Source organism: Dermacentor variabilis, chromosome 11 (genome assembly GCF_050947875.1).
Source record: "Dermacentor variabilis isolate Ectoservices chromosome 11, ASM5094787v1, whole genome shotgun sequence".
Classification (NCBI taxonomy): Eukaryota; Metazoa; Arthropoda; class Arachnida; order Ixodida; family Ixodidae; genus Dermacentor; species Dermacentor variabilis.
In genome coordinates this window covers 92,188,129-92,205,823 of record NC_134578.1, presented here as the reverse complement: position 1 = coordinate 92,205,823, position 17,695 = coordinate 92,188,129, and the positions used below count along the sequence as shown (strand labels likewise).

General features: G+C 49.6%; 1 protein-coding gene across 1 annotated transcript in view; it reads left to right on the top strand.

The window, feature by feature from the left end:
* Positions 1-17,695, top strand: part of LOC142563863 (growth arrest-specific protein 2-like) — a 245,389-nt gene that overhangs the window by 200,743 nt on the left and 26,951 nt on the right. Inside the window, exons 5-7 of the mRNA XM_075674538.1 lie at positions 9,022-9,163; positions 13,887-14,184; positions 15,004-15,325. Of these exons, the coding sequence (XP_075530653.1) occupies positions 9,022-9,163; positions 13,887-14,184; positions 15,004-15,325 (762 nt within the window). The remainder of the gene's footprint in view (positions 1-9,021; positions 9,164-13,886; positions 14,185-15,003; positions 15,326-17,695) is intronic.

Sequence of the window (17,695 nt, the reverse complement as noted above, 5' to 3'; positions counted from 1 at the left end):
GGGACCCAGCTCCCATCGGACAATTTCTTCTCTAAATAAAGTTCACTAGTACTACTACTACTACTACTACTACTACTCATTATACTTCCGTCACTGGTATTCAACCACTCGTAATGAACTTATTGTATTGCACTATAAGACGGAAGAAAATTATACTTGTCCAGTTCTATATGATATTTTTAACAAAGAACTCATTGACGTTACCCTCGACAACGACGCAGGTGGCCGAAAGGTTTCGTTTTCTCCACTTTTCCGCTGGCCGCATTTTCGCGTTTCAGTAGTTCCGATATCACATAGTGCTGCGCTGGTTTTTCTGGCTCGCGAAACTCGAACAAAATGTAACTAGCAGAGAATGCCACGTCCATGTGATGTCAAGGGATTGCCGAACTGTCCACGCCGCTTGACCAAGAGCAGCTGCAGCGGCGAATCCAAGGTTTGCTTTGAAACCGTAGCGGCATCTATCGGACTCCATTTTACTCGCATACGGCAGTAAAAGGGTGGCGATGGCGTGTGCAACGTCACCACTGCGCGCGCTCTGGGAGCGGTCGATTTGAATTGCGCTGAAGGTATGCAGACCCTCCAGATGCAAATTTGTCCTAAACTGTGTTTCTTTTCTTTTTGGCACGAAACAAGCGCAGCGAGGTTTCTGGAGTTGTATTTTAACAGTCCACGGCTGCTGAGTGCTTGCCTTTAGTGTCCCTTTAATTATTTTAAGTTTATACATTATTAAGGACATTTGCGCTCAACATATTTGCCATAACAACAACATTGAATATATTCCCTGTCGCCTTATCTCACATGGGCATTCCTCACGTGCTAATAAAGCTCGCGCACCAACTCTACTGTCCACGTTCGTGACTCCGCTAATCCAGCCCGGATAGTCTGGCTATGCCAGCGTAGCCTCCGTAACGTTGCACCGTTACCGGCCGAGGCAGACGCCTCCTAGAAAGTCGTAGTGGAGTGCGGTTGTGGGGCAGGGACGAAGAGGGAGCAGTACCGTGCGCGCGCATGTGTGTGTTTGTGTTGTGGAGGCGAACGGCGGGACCTTTCCTCTCTCTCCCCCTCCTCGACGTCGTCATCGTGTGGGTAACGGGACGGAGAGAGAGGGTACCCGGGACGGACTACGCGAGCAACCGAGCGGGTCTCTTGTCGTTCACGCGTTGCTGCAGACGCCCCACTCTCACCCGGTCCTTCCGCCGCTTTCCGTTCTCCGAGCCGCTAGCCGCTCATCTTCTTCGCCCCCCTCGCGGGTGCGTTTTTATTCCCGCCGCCCGGGGTCTCCAGAGGTCGCTGGCCTCGCCCCCGCGCGATCCGTTAGATGGAGAGTGTGGATGCGTGCGCCGTTGCCCGCGCGGAAGACAACCGAGCCTGGTTTCGGATTCGGCCGGTTTCCTACTGTTTTCGTTTTCAAGTGTAGCCTTTTTCTTTTCTTCTTTAACTGCCCTTCGCCGACTTGTATTCTATATATCGCGTTTTTTTTAGTTTGTCCGTCGTAGTTACAAGCACAAGCGGAAGCATCGCAACGGGCAGTCGCCTCACGCGTGCGCTGAGGGAGTACATTTAGTCCGGCAAGGTCTAATTAGCGCGCTACTATTGCGTAAGTAGGCGTCTTAAGCGTTGTCCAGAAGTTTTCGTGGGCCCTTTAGGTGGCTGTGTGTAACTCTCGGAAGTGTTCCAGGAGTGCTGGGTAAAGGATTTTCTTCCTAAAATCACGTATCGTAGCGTATCAAGGAATACAGGGCTCATTACGGCTGTTGGAAGCAATTCAATCGATCATTTCATTAGCCCGCGCTAAGATTCTCTTTTTCATTGCTTCTGGGCGTGGGATCAGGTTAATATCTCCCAACGGTGGCGAATAGTCTTTTTTTCGTTCACTTTCATTTCCCTTTACCTTATCACCTATGATTTCCTTGACTTTGTGGTCTCTTGGCTTCGTGTGGTGGTATATAACTAGAAATTCGAGCCCCTCGGATTCCCCTTCTGATTTGTGCTATTGGCCTCGAGCTCTTCCACTGGAAGAGCTGGCGCCACCGTCGGCGTGACGTGGCATGAGGGATCACGTGGACACAGCAGCCGCGTCGGCTGCTTCGAAGGCACCGAAGCGAGCTGAAAACAAACGTTTAAAGTCTTACCTGCGCTGCGGTTCTGATCAAGTGGTGAGGCTTTCCCGCCTTGGGTGTCTGCTTGACAACATTTGAAATCGCTATAATAGGTAGTGGCTGCCTTGGAGGCATGCAGAATGGTAGGCTACTGCTCAGTGCCGCAGTGCCCGACGTACGCAACGAAGCCCGGCGTGAGCCTTATTCACACGTAGCCACAAGACAAGGAGCTGCGTGAAGCTTGACTCGCCAAACTTAGAACCGGCAGACAGCCATCAGCTGCAACTCGGGTATGCAGCAAGCACAGGGGCGAGGAACATTTCTACTACGGCGTAGGGACTGCGATGTTCGGTGAGTAGCAGAAAACACGTACTGAGACGCTCGCCCGAGCCCGCTTCCCGGTTAATGGCATGACGGTTTATTCTATGAACTTGATGCTAGATACTGGTAAGTTCACTGGAACGGAAAGGGAGCTGTAAGACGCACATTATAAAAAGGGCATGGGATATGGTCATGTTTCTGTTATGAATGAATGCACTGGATTACGAACCAGCAGAGGGAAATCGCACGCTGAGAAGACCGATAAACATATCGTGCGACGCAACTTGAGAAATGATATTGACAGGTGCAAGAACTTAGAAGACAAAATAGATTGAATCGTCGCGACGGCACATCACAGTCGCCGTAGGCGTCGAAGTCTCTATAACGAAATTATTTTTGAACAGTTCTGATGGCGTCCATACGACAATGGTTGCTAGTGTACTGTGAAATGCTCATATGCTGCAGCCTAAAACCCGCGACACGGTGCGAAAACGCGCCCACAGCGAAAGCAAAACATTGTGCGCGGACATACATGCAGACGCACAGTCGGTCGCTGCGGACCCGTGCGATCGCTGCAGTGAGCGTTCATTCTGTTATGCTCCATTTGGTTATACAGACAACCCACTATAAGAACATATTTAACATCGTTTACTCTCAGCGTTTACCTACCTTTCATGCAAGAAGCCGGTCCGGGAGACCCCATCGCGGCGACCGCGCACAGTGGCGTTTACTGTACGTATTCGGTAAAGAGATAGAGTCTGTAAACGATTCTGTGCTTTCAGTTTGCCCAAGATTATTATATTGACAGTCAAAAGCTTCCCTCGCTTTGAGAGTACTTACATAAATGCCCAGGAGGGCTGCCGCGTGATGCTTTTATTGAGCGCCATAAGCGAAACCTATGAGGAGCGCGCCGCGTGATCCCTCATACCACCCAAGGAAAGCGCTTCCGACAGAGGGCGACTCCGTAAATCCTCGCCGCCAATACCTAGCTGACCGCAGTTGTTTCTGCTCGTTTGTGTTTTGCCTTCCTCTCACGTTTACGTAACTACTGAGCAGCAGTGAGGCGTTTCCAACTGGGCGCCGTTTGCCCCCCCCCCCCCCCCCCCCCCCGTGCGGTTGGCTTTGGTGTCTCTGAGGTTGCAACCAACCCTGCGACGTAGTCGCAGCTTCAACCCCGCGCGTGGGCCCTCTTAGACCTCGCCGACTCGGCAAGGAATAGGGCTCAAGGCCGTGGAACGCGCGCAAGGCCTTACGCGCGCGTCTCCATAATAAGCGTCCCTGCGGCCCGGAAGCGACGGGCGGCAGCGTCATCTGATCGCCGCCACTTTTGCTTCTTGCCCAACCACCGCAAGGCCGCCGCCTTTTTTTTTTTTTTTCTCTTCCGACTCGCGCGCATCGTCCCGCGGCTTCCTGCCGGTCGCTGTCTACCACGACGTGGGCTCGTAGCGCTCGTGCTGCTGCTTTCTCGTTTTGTTTTTAGCTGCAGCGACCGCGTGTGACGTCTCCTGCTTTCAGCGCATGCTGTCGCGTGCGGGGTTAAATATAACGGATCTGTGGGCATAGCGCGCGGTTGCCGGCGCTTCTTGCTGCTGGCTTCGCGTCTCGCTATTCCTGGGCTCCCTTCCTTTTCTTGGGAGCATCTGCTGTACCGTCTCTCTCTCTCTCTCTCTCTCTCTCTCTCTCTCTCTCTCTCTCTCTCTCTCCTTCTGTTGTGAGTACGTGCGTTCGTTCTCGCGATCCCAACACGCATCGTTGCCTCGCCGTTTTTCGCACCTAAGCGAGCCTACACTCTACGCAAACGTAGTAGCTTTCATGGGATCGCGTTTCTCACATATTATAGATTAGAGGCGTTCGTTGCCTTAAGTAACGGCAAGAGCCTTGCGGGATTGGGTGCTTGTGCTCATCTTTCGTTGTAGGGACAGTATGCATAAATTCGGCGCCGCGCGCCGTGTTATGCGTGCTGTAAGAGGACACCTGGGACCGCGGTAATTCATCGTTCGCTTCCGTAAATTATGGTCCAGTTTGTGCCAACTTAAGGCCTGGAGTTAAATTCAAGCTTCGGTGGATGTTGTGCCGTCATTGAAGGTAACAAGTGCTAGTTACCTTTAGAAGTTATGTGGCCCAATTTTCAAAAAGTACAATCTTTTGACATAGCGTTGAGCTGTTGAATCTGGAAGCCATAGTGAATGCTTGTTGTTTGTGAGGTGATGTGCTGCGATGCGGCCAGACCGAAGATGGTGACAAGTTACACTGTCTTCGTCGTTTTTCTGTTACCGTTCTTTTTTTTTTTTTTGCTCATCGATATCGACCAGCTCGGTATTTTACTAAGAACCCCCATATCGCAATTTAATTCTGAACTTGTATTGCACTTGTAGGTGTGTCGCTTGGTGTTAAAACGAAACTGTGACAGTTCTCTTTTCTAGTTCAAAATTTTTCCACCTCGTTCTGGCCTGCTAAAAAAAAAAAGCAGTCGTTATCTATTCGGAAACCTTGTGTTTTGTAGAGGCACGCCTTCCAAGGTCATGATTAGCATTCATTCGAAGCTAATGCCGCTTACGAATCACGTGAGTGTCTTTCTCACGTTCGTGGCTGTCACAGCTCTCCGCTTACACCTGCAAAACATGCCCAATTTCGAGTGTTTTTTCTCCTCGTTATCTCCCTTCCCTATTTTGTTCCTGCTAGAACTTCGCGCCGCCACCTTCTGCTATTTCAGGTCTTGGGATTTTGGGAAAGGTAATTACGCTGACAGCACGCTTGTTACTCGACAAGTGATACTGAGCAGCGTCGACAACTACAACAACCGATCTGCGCCCCGAGCAACAACAATAAGGACGCCTTAGAGAGCATGACGCCTTAGAGCGCCTTAGAGAGCATGAGCGATCCATACCAATAGGCACAGGTTCCCATTTGGCTCAACATTGTAAGATATGCAAATGCAAACCCATGTTTCGTGATACAACGATTTTGAAAAAGAGCCGCGATACGACCGCCCGAGAGTTATCGGAAGCATCCTTCATACAGTCATTAGGGTCACAGTGCATTAGTGTGCCTCCTTTAAACTTGTACAGTGCTGAATATGATTTTTTAGATGCTGTCGCATGAGTGCGCTCTTGTGATCGGATGTGGGTGGTTCCTGCACACGGTGCTCACTGCGCATGTTCCTCTAGTTTCTGCTGTCTATAAAGGAGTGACGCAATACAATGATGTCAGTTGAGAGTAGCGCCTTGTCCTGTCGCCTTTTCTTGTGTCCGTTGTTTTGCGCTAAACGAAGTATTTAAGGACGGCAAGTTCTGTCCGTGGCATCAACTCGGAGCAGGCAGATTTACTGCCATAATCAGGGACTCAGAGACCGCCGTATCAAACTTTGCACGACTAATTGTGTCCCTAAACACGCTGCGAATACTGCACCCCTCACTCTCCACCAAATAACAAGGCAGTGAACAACCCAAGCCGATTGAATCGACATGGGTCCCGGCTCAAGCAGGGAACCCGGTGAACGAGGCGGCCCACCAACGTGCTCGAGGATTTGTCAAACCGAGCGGTGGGCCTTGTCTCTGGCCCCGGGGGAGCTGGTGTGCGAGCCGTTGACCGCATACCACGATTTTGCGCAGCGCTACCGCCTCGCAAGACGGACGAAACCCCTACCCTCATCCCAAACTCACCAAGGGACAAGAAATCACCTTGCGTCGACGCCAAACGCACCTCTTTCCTAAGCGACGAATGTATACACACACTTTTACCCTGGCTTGATAGGCCTACACTGCTCCCTATTTGGGTCTTTAGCCTCTTTAGATCATATTCTCTGGAACTGCAGGGTGTACCTCTCCCCCCCCCCCCCCACCTACATACACCCACAGACATTTCCTGGCCACTTCATCTCCTGAGGCATGGGAAGTAATACTCCGGCATCCGAGCCTGGAGGTTCAGCTTCGGGCCATCGAAAGAGCCGAGGAGGTGGCTGTAAAGCATAAACTGGTAGCAACCTCTCACTAGACCAGGTAGACGAAATAAAGTTGTTTCCTCCTCCTCCTCCTCCTTATGTTTCATTGCAGCTGTTTTGCTATTTCAGACATTACTGAAGCTGCAATATCCTGACCTTTCCTCAGTTTAAAGGGAGAATAAGGAGTAGAATTATTTCTTCTGCATCAGTAAATTACCTTTCTAGGACACCAAAAACACCACTCTTACTACGATAAGACGCTTGGTAAACCAGAAAAAGCGCAAGAACGAAAGACGGGTGGAGACGCCTCCTTGAAGTTCCCGCACCTGGTCGCTGTGACGTCATGGATTCTGATTGCACCTTCTGCGGCCTACTTAAAGGGCCCCTGAAACCGTTCGGACAAATTTTGTAGACGAGTAGGGTACAGCTCAAGTACAACATTCACACCAGAATTTAAGTGAAGCGTTACGTATTAATGGAGCTACAAGCGATTAGAAGTTACCCTCCTCCCTAGCCATGCTTTTCCTCCTCAACAAGTTCGCCGAGCGAGCGGGGCTAAGCTCCGCCTTCACTGGTTCTGCATCACGATGCGACGTCACATCGTCCACTTCCGGTTGTTTTGGAGCCCGCCCCCGCCCGCGCGAGACCTCTCCGCTAGCCGCTTGGCCGTCGACCCCAAGCGACAGCTATCGAAGTAGCGTGCATTGCGAGCATTCTGTCGTAGCGCCGAACGTGTCTGGTATTCCTGTAACCACAGGCAAGTCATTTCGGCGAATGGCTGGAGGCATAAACTCAAGCTGATGAAGGAACTTTAGCGTAGACGTACGTGAGCGGCCTGATCGGTCGCACGGTCCAGACACTTGTTGGCGCAGCGCTTAACCAGCCAAACAGAGCGCTAATATTGCTCTAACCAAGTGTGAAATATTTTAAACATTTATAAAATCAACGCGTTGATGATTACACTCCTGCGAAAAACACACACAAGCAGCAAAGAAGAATACACTTCGTTGCTGCTACTGTGTATGGTCAAGCGGCCAGACCCTGTCCTCTTGCGCTTGCGTTTGCCCTAATACCGGACTCGCGAAACGCTATTGCGTTAGTAATCTTCCGGTGTAAGGTGATGGCCACAAACGCGCAAATCCTGGCGCCGATCGGATAGCGGCAGTCCGATGCGCAGCAGCCAGTTCGCTCGTACGCTGCCTTGCAGAGGGACATGATGTCGCAGCTTGAGATATTGCCAGTCGCTACGTTTGCAGTCCACAAGGCAACAAAGTCCAATCATAGTGCTCGCGAAAAGACTGAGACCGACTCTGACCGCGGAGCTCACGGCAAAATGGAGTACGTTGTAACACAAGCAGACGACACTTGCTGTGTGCCGGAAGTGCTTAAGTGTACTGAAAAATTGTTCTTGTGCGCTCTCTTTATGTTACTTTCTTTTTATAAAAACAAATTAACTAACATTACAACTATTACGAAGATCATTTGTTTACCATAAAGTTGGAAAAATTATCGATCACGCGCCCTGGTCAGCCAATCTTATAGCTCGCCCCACTGACGTCATATGGGTTACTTCGGTCATATGGTTGGGGGCGGCTTAAAATTCCGCCGAGCAGTGTGCTGCGATCGGCAGCGATGTGCATTTTTAAAACCTTATAATAAATTACACGCTTTACGCGGTGCACTTAGATGTGTCAATTAATGATCAGAAGGACCTACTCTAACGACTCAGTACGTTTGTAGAAAATCGTCAAAAGCGTTTCAGGGTCCCTTTAATTATATAGCGGTACAGACTGGGGACTACATTGTGTTTTAAAGGAACCAAATCGTAAACATGGTATGTGTCGGGAACCTTTACTCAGCCAACGCGGCCCAAATGCGAAAACATACTTTGGAATCCCTGATATCACACTGACGTACCGGCGTCGGGGTTTCGGCGCGAAATTCAAACACTGATACTTCGACCTCCATTTCCTCATCTAATAACCGAACTATTATTTTGAAATGACTGCCTGCAGTGTTCTCAAACAATGCTTTATTAGTCTAAACTGATTTGTTGTTTCGCTTTAGTTTCCCTTTAAAGTTTCACTCGTCACAGACTTTTCGTGATGTACGCGGTATTTACTTGCAAATGTTCCATATTTGTGTAATACCTCTACTACGCATTCCGCATTGGTAATATATTTTCTCATTGCATTCTTTGCAATGCGTCACATAAAGCTAGCTGCTTAGTATTAACTGTGCCTATCTTTATACGTACATTCATGCTTCACGTGGATACCATATAGCCTCGATCTAGGGATCAAAATGCATTTTTTGCACGTTTTCATTACTGCTGCAACCAATAAATAAAATTCAGATCAATTCACTGCCATTTCCAGGAGCGCCATATTTCGCCCGAGTTTCTCCCGCTGAAAACCCCCTGATGGTGGAGGTTGACTTCGCCATAACGCCGTCGTTCACAGTTTCGTGTGTCGCTTTGAGGCGTGCGACCAGATCAATAAGTCAGTCAATCAATCAATTAATCTGTCAGTCAATCAATCATTCAATCAATCCGTTCTATCAAGCAATCAGACGAAATCATAACTGTTTATGTTGCCACATGTTGCATCGACCTTATTATTTATTTACTTTTTCTCCCCTCTCGTGCGTGCCTCGCTGCAGGTGGTGCCCAGCTTCGAGTTCAAGTGCTGGGAGAATGCAAAGTCCGGCACGTTCTTCGCGCGGGACAACGTCGACAACTTCCTGCGATGGTGCCGCAAGTTCGGCGTCAACGAGTCCGTCATGTTCGAGTCGGACGGACTGGGTGAGCGCGCGCCTTCCTTTCAGTTCCCTCGTCGATTCCCCGAGTAAGGAAAGACGCAAAAAAAAAAAAAGCGATCGGGAGAAACGTAGGTTCGTCAACTGCGGGCTTCCGTCGGCGATTTCAAGAACTGCTGGAGACATTGAATCCATGCACAGCAAATTTGGCTTTCGCTAACGACTGAGAAAAAAAAAAACGAAGACAGACAATTCATGCCGTAATGGTGGTCACTGCGGAAGGAGAAAAAGAAGGCAGACACACCTTATTATCCACGCATGCTCAAGGGAAGGCAGTACCAAACCGTCAATCATAGCCACTTGCGGCCACACGCAAAATGCAACGGTTCACTAAAAGCGTAAGCTTTCTGGCATGACGTGCCTTCCTTCCATTTGGCCGCTGCCAAGACATTTGACATGTTAGTCGGTGCCTTATATATTTTTTCCCCTATATTTCTTAAATATAATGTCTTGAAGGTGTTTGTGCTTTTAGTTGGCACCGCATACTCTTTTTTTTACGTAGAAATGCGTGCAGTGAAGATTAGAGAAGTAGAACAATTACGTAAAAACACAATATAACCTTAATTGAATTCATGCAAACAAGTCAAGTGCAACCAATGTAAAAGTCAAGTCACATAAAAATTCCGTTGACCATCTTGCTCTAGTTGGATCCCGCACAGTGATCGCTTCCTTTCCGCACAGTGAAATAATTTGTCGATGTTGGCTTCACCATTGGTGTCAGGGTAATCGTAGGCGTTGTCAACTACGCTGTTTCGGTGAACCCTTGGAATTACATCGCGTAGTCAGTGTGCAGTTCTGCCGCCTAATTACTGCTTCGCAATTACTGAAAATACACGTTTCTGTCTAGCACAGGCAATTAATTACCTTAGCAAAACGAACTGTGGTTTGATTATACGGCAGTGTGATCACTCCAAAACCGTAGCTTACTCTCGCCTCTGTTCTAGACGTCGTATGTGCTCGTCCGTAAACAGCAATTGAAGTGAGGAAGACAAATAGTGGTATGCAGTTCTTGCAGCATAGGCTGAAAATGAGAGATGAAAAAAACTGATAATTAGGATTGCATTTCAAGATGTAATTGACAGCAGTTCGAGGCGATTTCTTTTTTGCTGTCTTGAAATGTGTGCCGCTCGTGGGCGACCTCGACATTTGCGTGGCCTTTCATGGCACGTACCAGTTCGCTTACCTTAAGCTTATGTACTTTGCAAGACGATGTGTAATGTATTGGTAATCTCGCGTGTCAGGTACCAATTAAGACGCGACGTCAAGTCGTCGAATGGCCCTTTCCTTCTTTTTTTTTTGCTCCCTCCCTACGAGTTTAGCTGCACTGCTTTTTTGCCTGCCTTCTTCTCCCCCCTCCCCCTCCCCCATCTCTCTCTCTCTCTAATTATTTCGTTTCTTTTCGCTAGAGTTCACTTTCAAGGCTTATGATAGCCGGCCATTTAGTGGCCTATTTTGCCTGGATCTCGCTTAATAAACCACAAAGGGCAGAAAGCTGTTTCAAGCAGCTTAAATTAGCGCAGTTTTTTACGGTGCCCCTGCGGGTGAAATGCCAGCGAGCCCCGGGCCTTAAGTGACTCTTTGCAAGAACAGCCGGGAACCTGGAAGTAAATTTGAGCGCTAAGATTAGCATCACTTGGGATTCGGGTTCCAGCGTCTCACAACGCTCTTGTTCTTTCGCTGAGTAACTGCCGGACGTTTTCAGGCGCGCCAACGCCATTAGGGGCAATTTGTCTACTTCGCCCGGCTCAGGTGTGACAGATGACCCCTTTTTCTTAAAAATAAAAAAATGAAGCTTACACTCTGTCTTAGGACAAGTGCGTAAAACGAGGTGTTCCTTGACGTAGTCACCCGACGGCACGCTCGGGCGTGCTGACAAGTTGACAACGCCTCCTTGGCAATGTTCTCAAGCTTGTTCCTTGAGCCTTTCCTATTTGCCTCCCGTTGCATTTCTTTTTCCTTTTTTTTCCACAGACTATCGACTACACGTTGTTCAAGGCGAAAAAGGTGCAATGGCTTTTTCTTTTTTACCGACAGTATGTACAGTCGACGGCTCGTCAATGAGTGCCTCAACGTAGTGTTCTTGTTTGTGCATTTTCATGAAGCGGTGAAGAAGTTTGAAGACTTATTTGACGGCCATCTTTGCTTTCACTGAGGTGCGCTTTATTTTGGGACTTTGCTAATGGTATTGAGTGGTCCACTCGCTGTAAGGGACCAACACGAAAGTGCTTCGCTTGCGCTTTCTTGAAAACCTTGCCACGTTCGTACCTTTGTGTGCATCTGGCTATACATTTCTACGTTTTTGTACCTTTCCATTCTATCTTCCTTTCCAATTGCGATCTCTTACTGTCTCCATCTCTTCGTCTCTCTACTGGCCTCTACTGTCAACCTCAAGTTCAGACAGCTACTATACACTCAGCAAATTTTTTTCGTTTTTTAAGATCCTTTCATCTATTTTCTTTTTTTGCCGAGGTTTGAAAACTTTTCTTCAGTAACGCTAACGAGAAAATTAAGTTTATATATGTTAGCAAATAAACTCTCGCAATAAATAAAAAAGCCACGCTTACTTTAGAGGAGGCATAAAAAATTAAATTATGGGGTTTTACGTGCCAAAACCACTTCCTGATTATGAAGCACGCCATAGTGAAGGACTCCGGAAATTTCGATCACCTGGGGTTCTTTAACGTGCACCTAAATCTAAGTACACGGGTGTATTCGCATTTCGCCCCCATCGAAATGCGGCCGCCGTGGCCGGGATTCGATCCCGCGACCTCGTGCTCAACAGCCCAACACCATAGCCACTGAGCAACCACGGCGGGTGAGGCATAAAAGAGAAAAGATGCCAGAACGAAAGGCGGATGGCTAAACAGCCCTGGAGATCACTCCCCAACTTGACGGCGTAGCTAGAGTTTTCTTTAGAATGAAAATGTAGCCTTTCTTTGCCAAAGCAAAAACAAACTAACAAAAACTCAATCTGCCATGATTTAATCATTTTTCCTTCGCTGAAATAGCCCAAATGCCTGGAAATGTACCTATTTTTTTAATTCGTGGCGCCACACTAGCGTGTCGGTGGGATTTTGGAGCGAAATTCAGAAATTAGGAATTCGGGCATAGGTCTTTCGTTTTTTTCTCACTTTATCAACGTATTTCCGCCAAAAGAACTAATATGTAGCTTCGAAAGAATACGTTATCAGTGAAAACCGATTGACTTGGTGTTTTGTGTAGTGCAGGCCAAGTGTAAAGAACTTTCGTTTTGGGTAAATTGGCTATAATTGATTAGTATAGTTTACTACGCAATGAATCTTCACAAAGGTGCAGGGCTGGTTGCGGTCTCTTTTGTTTATTAGCAGCCTGTGAGTAGCATCTAAGCAGACGATGCCTGCACCTCGTGCTTAGCGGATATGACGTAAGTTCCAGAATGTCCCAGCGTGCCTTGGGCCGGCGTCCGCCGGCAGCGCACAATCTTGGAGGTCGTGCCGAAGAGCAGAACGTTCCGAGCCATGCGTCACTTCCGGCGTGTAGAAATGTCGGTGCTCCCCCATTCCCCGATATCGCTATCGTAAATGTCAACTATTGCGAACCTTTTCTGGCATATCTACTCGCATTTCAAACGCAGAACTTTGAACGGACGCCGCTCTTGACCAGACTTCTTATACATGGCTAAACTTTTTTTGCGGTAGTCTATTAAAGGACCCTTCATGAGGTTTGGCCATTTTTAACAGACAAGCCTAGAGTATAGATTAAGGGCTGGCGGTCATTTCTGCTAAAATCTCGGCCACATCGGCCGCATTTCGATAGGAGCGAAATGTGAAAACACCCGTGGTTTACGTGCACGTAATGCATTTAGGTGCGTGTTAGAGAACACCAGGGGGACCGAATGTCCGGAGTCCCCCACTACGGCGTGCCTCATAGTCAGATCTTGGTTTTTGCACGTAAAAACCCACAATTAAATTTTCTCTGCTGAAGTATTACGGCTCCACGCGCTGCCGAGAACAGCCGAAATTTCAAACCGAGCCTCGCGTGCCATCGCTCTCGTGGAACTCGCTTCCTGCCAGGCTGTCGTAATCGCAGGATGGATGGATGGATGGATGCAAAACTTTAATAAGGTCCTGAGGTACGCGACTCAGCGCACTGCGGGCCGCTCCCACGTTGGGACAGTCAGGCCTTGCCCGACCGCCGCATCGTGGGCCCTCTGGACAGCCCATAGTTACGCCCCGGCATCGGGGCTCTTGATAGCGGAGAGCCACTTGTCCTCAGGCACATATTTTATTACTAGTGCGTGTTTCGTCACTCGCGATAGCTAATCGTAGAATGAGGAAAGCGCAACGCCCGAAAGAGAAAACGGATAAAGAAAGGAAGGCAATGAAAAAAAGGCGGCAGGGTGTGAGGCCGCAGTACGATCCCTCGGCTCCGGTGTGGGTGAGAGCAGGGAAGGAACACCGCTTGGCAACCTTGGCCGTGACGCTCGCCTGCAGGCGGCGTAATAACGGGACATTCAGTCTGTTCTGTCTCCTCCAGCAACGAATCGAATTGAAAAATTATTTCGGTAAAGCGCTTCTTGGACACTGTTTTATAGCTTCCGGTCTATGACCCAAGATCTGTAATGGGGCCTGCTAAGGGGGGCCCTTTAAACTTGGCTGCTGACCTGTCTCTTTTTAATGCGAGTATTTGTTTCTCCTTCTCTGTACGCGCGTCTCCCGACCACCGACCAGTGCTTCACAACCAGCCACGGTCGGTGGTGCTGTGCCTGCTGGAGCTGGGCCGCATCGCGTCGCGGTTCGGCGTCGAGCCTCCCGGCCTGGTGCAGCTGGAGAAGGAGATCGAGGAGCAGGAGCAGCAGCTGCTGCAGCAGCAGGAGGAGGGGGACGTGCCGGAAGTCCTGGGTGCCGAGGCCATCGCCGTGGGCGACGACGAGGAGTCGTCCTCGGCCTGCTCGTCGCCGGCGCTGTCGCGGGCCCACTCGTGCCTGTCGGACGACGACGTCGCCTCAAGCACGGCCGACCAGAACGGGTAACGATGGCTCCACGCCGTCTCCGACTGTCGCGGAACATCCGTTAGCGTGGGCCTTCGACCCGCCGGTTATCGGGTGTACTCGAGGCTTAAGCCGTCCTCGGATTGGTCCCGCAAATGAGTCCCGCACAGCTCGAGTCCCAGTGCTGATCGGGCCACTTCCGCGCCTCTGGAACACTATGCGCACTCACGGATGCACTTGGTCTGATTTCCAGCTAAAGGCGGATATTTCTAAAATTTGTGAGAGAAAGGTTTTGCAAGAGGGCGCCACCAGCACTGTTGTCCTCGGCTGCTTTTCTATGCCTCACCCAAATTCGGTGATAGAGTACAATAAAACACGTTGCTGCAATATTTGGCGCATGAGTAATTACCAATGCTGCGGCACAGAAAAACACGAGAGGGATCACAGGCGTAACATCGATAGACTTACTATTGTGCGTCTAGGCGTCTCTGTTGCTTCTGTAGTCCCTCGTATTTTGCCGTAATGCCGCGACCTTGCGCTGGAGCATTAAACATCATTGGCATTTCGCTTGAGCTTGCTGACACCAGCGTACCTGGTGAGCGACTTTTCAGTTTTCGAAAGTTAATATACTAGTTAAATAGTTAGTTATATTTTCTTGCTAATTCACTTCTTTCGTATCTTTTCTTTTTCGCCTTTTTGTACGAATAGTCCGCAAACGCGAGCAGGTCCTTTTAAGCTTTTTTGACGTGAAAATGGATTTTGCGCATGGTGGGACTTAATTTGGAGCAGCCTTTTTTTTCCCCTCTTCATCGCATAGCAGCGTAGAAATGACCTCTAGCTCGCTCGTTCGCTCTAAGGTCTGCGACGTCGAACGGTGGCACGGACAGCGCCGTCGAGACTTCCCTGGAGCCCCAGCTTCCGGGGGCCATCGCCGACGCCGTGGACGGCGTGCCCGTCAACGGTGCCTCGCGCACCAAGAACGGGCTGGAGGACGAGGACGACGACGGTCGCGACTCCGGCCTGCCCCACGAGGGCGGCGCCGAGGACTCCCTGGACGGTTCCTCGCTCAATGGCACCTCGTCCACGCCGAGCCCGCCGCCGCCGCAGCCACCCGAGCCGGTCAAGGCCCCCAAGAAGGCCGAGAGCAAGAAGAAGGCCCCCTCGGACCTGGACCGGAAGGTGGGTGCCGAGGAGCGCGGTCTCAAAAGATTTAGTTGCTTAGCCTGAACGAGCTAATACCGACGCTTGCCGCAAGTCTGTCGATTATAAGGTGCCCGCGATTGTCAGGGGCGTGTACTTTCTCGCGACCAGAAATGAAAAAAGAAATGTAAGGACATGCTCGGATTGTAACGCACCTTAGACTTCAGGAATGGCAACATGCAGTGCGCTTATTTCTTTCCTCACCTTATTTTCATCGTGAGAGAGAATGGCGATTTGGTAATTTCGGATATATATATAATATTGCATCCGAGCCACAACTACCGGCGCATGCAGGAACTTCCGGCACCCGCAATACGGCAAAGCACGGCCCTCGACATTCAGGATTGGTGAAACTTGGAACGCACCTATTGCAGTTTTCATTTCATCCGCGAATGATTCGCGAGTGTCATGTTTTAGTAAATATTAGCAGGAGAAAGAGCCCCTGAGAACTGAGTCACGGTACTATCGAAGTTGCTGAGTCACTACTGTGGGCCTACTTGCACTTAAAGTTATTGAGATTACACTTATTTCTTTATTTTTTTATTTTTCTTTACAGGGGTATCGAACGCGGCGAATAAGTATGATTAAATGAATGAAAAAATATATGCAGATGTACTATACTCTAATAAATTTCATACTTAGCGAGTGTGAAGGTGAGGGAGAACTTATCGCATGTTTTAATTTGAAACTAAAGTTAGTCTCCAAGTGCTGGCACTGGTGTCATCGACGTTATAGGGACTTCACGGAACAGAGCAATATAAGCTGACATCATGTACCACTAAGGTATGTTCACCAAAAGAACTTGGCCGCTTCGTTTGGTCTTGCTATATAAACGAGGTAACAGGAAACATACCGAGCACTGCCAGCTACTGACTGTTTAATGGAGGATACGAGCAGGAGTTCCATTAATGCACAGTACAAATCATGCGTGCCATAGAATGCGTGTGCGTTGTTCCTGTTCCCTTGCTTCATGATCCATACTTTGCGCCATGAACAACATGTATAGTAAAGGTATGATGACGTCACTCATGAGAGAGAGATAAAAAAAAGGGTGCTGCGCTCGGGTGAGGCAGCCTCGATGACTGAAGGAACGGAGCAAGCCATCGTTATATCGTGACGCGTGCTCCTGGGTAGGTCGTGCGTTCGATCCCACCCGCGGCGGCCGCATTTCGTTGTGGGGCAAATACAAAAAAAAAAAACGCCCGTGTAAGTTAGATGTAGGTGCCCGTTAAAAAGCCCCCGATGGTCAAAATTACGCGGGTGTGTTGTGCCACACTGCGTGCATGTCATCGATGCAGCGGCTGCTCCCCCCTCGTTCTTCTGCGGTGGTTGCACTCGTGCTGGGCTTCAAACTTCACTGACGACCTTCAAGGTTCTTAGAAACTGCCGACCCTTTTCCGTGAGTCGAGCCGAGGAGCGCGGGGCACAGAGCAGCATGACGAATCCACTGACAGCCTCCAGAATTCGACAGAAATGCTGACCCCTATTGCGTCTCGGGCTCGTTGACGAGAGACGGACTCTTGAGGCGGCCGAGGAGGAGACGAAAAGCTTTATACTACATTTACTTATAGGAGCTAAAAGCAGGCAATAGCATACAAGTAGCGGAGCCGAAGAGCGGGCCAGACCCTCTCTTCTAAAGATGGGCCGGCTATCCCTTTGGGCGTTCCATCGTCGGCGGGAACGAGGCAGGACCGGTGCTGACGTCAACCGCGTCGCTTTTCTCTTTCGCAAAGCATAAGTTCAAGCTGCATAAAACCGGTCTCCATGGCAGGGGTCAGCAGTTCTGCGGAATTCTGAAGGCTGCCAGGGGATTCGTCATCGTGCTCTGTGTCCTCGGACTCCTCAGTTCGATCTACGGAAAGGGTTCGGCAGTTCCCTGGAACATTGCCGGTTGTCACCAAGGGAACCACCTCAGAAGAACGAGGTGGGGAGGGGAAAGCTCCCGTTGCCTCCATGTAGGCACGCAGTGTGGCACAACACCCCTTGCCGCGGAGACCGGTGATATGCAGCTTGGACTTCACACACGGCGAAAGAGGAGGGCGACGCGGTTGACGTCAGCACCCGCCTCGTCTCGTTCCTGCCAAATGGATTTAAGGCAGAGCCGGCCCATTGTGAGAAGGAGAGTCGCCACCATCCATCCCGTCGGGCTGGTACGCTCTTCGGCAACGCTAGTTGTATGATTACAACGAAGGCGCCAAATAAAACAACGGACGAAGGAAGGAGGACACGAGACAACCACGTAGGCGCACTAACAACTGAGCGTTTTATTTCTTGACACAGGAATAAGCACCTGCTGTCAAGGATCAAAACAACAACAACAAACAGGGCCGTCATCAGCATCGCACAAGG